The sequence below is a fragment of the Triticum urartu genome, chromosome 1A, assembly GCF_056163025.1.
Source record: "Triticum urartu cultivar PI428250 chromosome 1A, HENAU_Tu73, whole genome shotgun sequence".
Classification (NCBI taxonomy): Eukaryota; Viridiplantae; Streptophyta; class Magnoliopsida; order Poales; family Poaceae; genus Triticum; species Triticum urartu.
The window spans coordinates 552,306,997-552,311,393 of NC_141873.1; the positions used below are offsets into that span (position 1 = coordinate 552,306,997).

The 4,397-nt window shown below is 55.3% G+C and overlaps 1 protein-coding gene across 1 annotated transcript; it reads left to right on the forward strand.

The window, feature by feature from the left end:
• Positions 1-426: 426 nt before the first annotated feature.
• On the forward strand, positions 427-3,136 carry LOC147992594 (uncharacterized). Its single transcript, XM_087539081.1, has 3 exons — positions 427-439; positions 553-604; positions 1,789-3,136. Exons 1-3 carry the CDS (start codon positions 427-429, stop codon positions 3,134-3,136), a joined length of 1,413 nt encoding a protein of 470 aa, XP_087395207.1.
• The last annotated feature ends 1,261 nt before the right edge of the window (positions 3,137-4,397 follow it).

A 4,397-nucleotide genomic window follows, 5' to 3' on the forward strand; every position in this document is an offset into this window, starting at 1 on the left:
CTGCAGGCGCCCGTTTGTAAATTTGCCTATAACGGGCACCTGCAACGCTAAATAGGAAACGCCCTTGCGGGCCGCTTCTTCACGGAATGACCTGGTCTTTCTCTCCTTAATCGGGCCGTGCAAGGCCCACTTGTTTCCAGTTCGCTGCTAACAGCCCACGTCGTACAGTTTCGAGCGTTATCCCTCCCATCGCAGTTTCTCTATTCCTCCTGCGCCGCCGTAGTTTCTCTGTCCCTCCTCGATGCGCCGGCGTCCCGCCGTGGGCGAGCTTCGCGACGATGGTGCTCCTTCGAGGACTCCGGTCCCCTCCGTCCCAATCTTCTGGTCCTCTACCATGTTTTCACGTGCGGATCTTAAACATGTATTGGTTGCTTATCATTGCTATCGCCTAATTTCGTTTGCGATGTGCTGTATTCATTGAACCACATGGCATCTCAAGGTTCCGGGTTGCATCCAAACAAGGAGACTATCTTTGTTTGCTTCCCACCCAATATGCTATATTGACTGTATTTACTAATTTACTGCTAACTGGTTTATGCTGATTTGTATCAGATCTAAGAATCTTGGATCCCCAACTAATGGAGGGCTTGGAAGCTCTGCACGTGTAAGTATGCTATATGCCTTAATGCCTTATGCTGATTTGACTATAGTACTATGTTTTTCTCTTCATCTCATCACTCTTTAAGACTGTAATAAGGGTGATAATGATAGCCCACCGCCGCTGCCCCATGCCCATGTAGATAGAAGGCGGGGATTACTTTGTCCGGCCGATAAATGATCAGCAGGGCAATAGACCTAACCAGCCGTCGGAGAAGAGCTGCAAGTAGTGGATCAGCCCCATCCATAGGAGATTGAAGTATTTTAGCAAGGATTCAAGTGCACATGTAGTCAAACTTTAGATATCTCTCCATTATGCTGGAGAGCGACGACGAAGATCAAGTGGAGTGTCATGCCCCCACCAGAGCCATGGCCTCGCCGGGTGCCGGTCCGTTGCCGGAGCCCATGATTACGATTGTTCGACATCGTTCAAAATTTGAAAACTCCAAGCCGGCCATGAAGCCATGGATCGGACCGATCCCTAAGGTAATGAGAGAACCTGTAACCTTGTCACAATTCTTGCTGGAAAATTGGACTATGGTCACATGAAAGAAGAAGAAAGGAAAGACTAGCCGGCCACCACCGCCGCCAAGATCGCCGGTGGTGAGATCGGCGAGTATTGTTCGAGCGGCCAGACGGGCTCGTTTGAATATGTTATTGGGCGATGGACCCGGTTTGGATGCAGCGCCGGATGTAACGATGGTCATGGGTCTTCCAGGTTTGGGCGAGGCCCAGCTGGAGGCCCAAGCCTCGTTTCATCCCAAACAGGCGGATGTGCATGTTGCATCGCTGCCAGCCGAGCAAACGATCGAGACTAGGGTTTCGGTCCCAGGTTTTTGTTCGCTGGGTACTAGGCGGGCGAGGAAGGTCTCCTGCACCGACGCCATGACTGGATGAGGGCCGCCTCCCTCCGTTGGTGCTTCGGCTGCTGGCGGGGCCGGGCGTGGCGCTCCACCGGCCAGTGCTGTCTCGACGGCCGGGGTCGGGCGTGGCGCTTAGCCAGTCCTTGCCGCTGGTGGTGCTCGCTGTGGTGCCCTGTCGGCTGGGGGGATCGGCGCTGTCGGGCGGGGCGGCTTGCCTCCTCAGAGGCCTGTGGCAACGGGAGTGCAGCCCAGAGTTGCGGCCGGCCGGGGCGTTCACTCCTCCGTATAGCAGGGGGCCGATGCATTGAGCTCTATGGCGTTGACACAGGCAGTGGGGAGATGATGGATATGATGCATATGGTGAGGGACTGCACCGTGGATCTTCGTCCGGTGGCGGCCGTGGATACAACCGATACAACGATGAGGATACTAGGCAGTTTCAAGGTCCGCCCGGTAACTTTGTTGAAGGTGTCGCCGATCCCCGGGATCGCTACCGAGGTGGATATCGTCGCGGGGGGAGAGGGAGACGCCCACCACCGCCTCGACACCTTCCACCGCCACCACCGCCGGCTGCGGATATGGCCTCGGCGGAGGAGCTCGAGCACGCAGCGGATGGGATGGCAGACCCAACCACGTTACCCGCAGCGGCAGTTGACGCGGTTCGGGCTCTGGCAGCAGTGCAGGTTCCGGTCGCTTCTGGAGGTGCTAAATCTAGGGACGGCACGTCTGACAAAGGGCCAGAGAAAGCGGAGGGCGGAAAACTCTCTAAGTGGACAATTAAAAATAAAAAGTTACCTTGCTATAGATGTGGTGAACCGGGTCATTTTGTGGCAGAGTGTACAAATGAGCTTTGTGACTATTGCCTCCGATCTCAGCATGCGACAGCGGATTGCCCACTACTTTCTGATCCTAAACCTGGCATTAATATTTTTGGTGTTTGTTGTAAGGAGTCGATGTTCTTTGAGACACCGGAGGTGGATCCTATACCGCAGATGGTTGAGAGTTCCTTCCCTGCAGTTGTCCGGGTTACTAATGGACAGTTGACAGAGGCTCAGATCGTGAGACAACTGCGTGACTTAGTGCCAGGTAACTATCAGTGGCATCTGGAACAGTTAGAGGGCCAGACTTATAAGGTGGACTTTCCCACTAAAGAGGATCAGATGCATTTTCTCAAGTGGGGTTTGTGTAGAGTCCCAAGCACCAACATTGTTATTGCTTTTGATGAGTGGAAGCAGGAGGAATCTGAGGGTACACCTTTGGAGAAGGTGTGGGTACGCTTCTTTGGTGCACCACCAAAATTGATAAAGCATTTTCTGATTGCTCAGAGCTTGGGTGGTATGATTGGTAAGACAGAAAGGGTTGACATGCCCTTCACTCATGCACAAGGGGCTGCGAGGTTGCTGGTCAGTGTTGTGAGTGTTGAGTTCATACCTGATGTGGTTAGATGGACACATGCTGGAGTCAGTTATGTTTTAGAGCTTGAGATCGAGGATACTCTGATTTCCCAGGATGGGGATGAGCCACAGGACATGGACATGACTGAGGGGGGTGGCGTGCCCGGGAATCAGGATAAGGGGTCCGATGATTCACTGCCAGAGTCAGACAAGGGGCCTACTGCGAAATCTGATAAGGTAGACACATCTACCAAAGAGACACCCCCGTCCACTATCCGATGAACATGCTTTGCTTTGGTTCCTTTGCACCGAGTTCGGCTCCTAGTCGGTTATGGAGCACCAGGGTCGAGGCAGACGACCCAACGGAACTTGAGTTGCCACCGGTGTTGAGTATGGCCTGCGAGGCGTTGTCTACGGATTCCACACCTGATGGGACGGTTGTTTCAGCTAGGTTGACCGAGTGTGGGGGGACCCACGGGCAGGAGGCACCGGTGCCCGTCTCAACTTCTTTGGGAGGGGCGCCTGGACAGGCAGTCTATGGCGTTCCCCGCACACAGGCTTCACCGGTCGAGCTAGGGGTGAGGTGCGGGAAGGAGTCCCGTGCTGTAACCCCTCCACAGGATGCCACCATCCTGAGTGGCGAGCTAGGGATGAGATGCGGGAAGGAGCCCTATGTCGCAATCCCTCCACAGGAGTGCGCTCTGCAGGATGGCCAGGGGACGAGCTGTTCAGCAAGGGGGAACGGGCCTAGTGAGCAGGCGTCTCCATGGTCCCCTTCCCCCTTGATCTCGGTGGCCGAGGCCCACTCGACTACGCCCTACCCTCCTTCACCGACGATAGGGGATGGGCGTGGGAGTCGAGACCGTACCCCTCGAGAGAGGACGACGGAGGAGCTTATCGCTTTCGACGGGATAGCGGATCCGGTGTCGGCTGGCAGGCGTGTCAGCAACCGGATTCAGGGACAGCCAGATGCGGACGACCTGCAGCTAGCGCGTGCCAAGAGGGCCGCCATGCTTCGTGTTGGGGAACGTAGTAATTTCAAAAAAATTCCTACGCACACGCAAGATCATGGTGATGCATAGCAACGAGAGGGAAGAGTGTTGTCCATGTACCCTCGTACACCAAAAGCGGAAGCGTTAGAACAACACGGTTGATGTAGTCGTACGTCTTCACGGCCCGACCGATCAAGCACCGAAACTACGACACCTCCGAGTTCTAGCACACGTTCAGCTCGATGACGTCCCTCAAACTCCGATCCAGCCGAGTGTCGAGGGAGAGTTCCGTCAGCACGACGGCGTGGTGACGATCTTGATGTTCTACCGTCGCAGTGCTTCACCTAAGCACTGCTACAATGTTATCGAGGAGGACTATGGTGGAGGGGGGCACCGCACACGGCTAAGAGATCAAGAGATCAATTGTTGTGTATAGAGGTGCCCCCTGCCCCCGTATATAAAGGAGCAAGGGGGGTGCGGCCGGCCAAGGGAGAGGGCGCGCCGGGAGGAGTCCTACTCCCACCGGGAGTAGGACCCCCCCTTTCCTAGTT

Bases quoted from the DNA above. Each gene is read 5' to 3' on its own strand.
- LOC147992594 (XM_087539081.1), top strand. The intron at 605-1,788 runs GTAAGTATGCTA...GCGTTGACACAG, and splicing joins GGCTTGGAAGCTCTGCACGT to GCAGTGGGGAGATGATGGAT.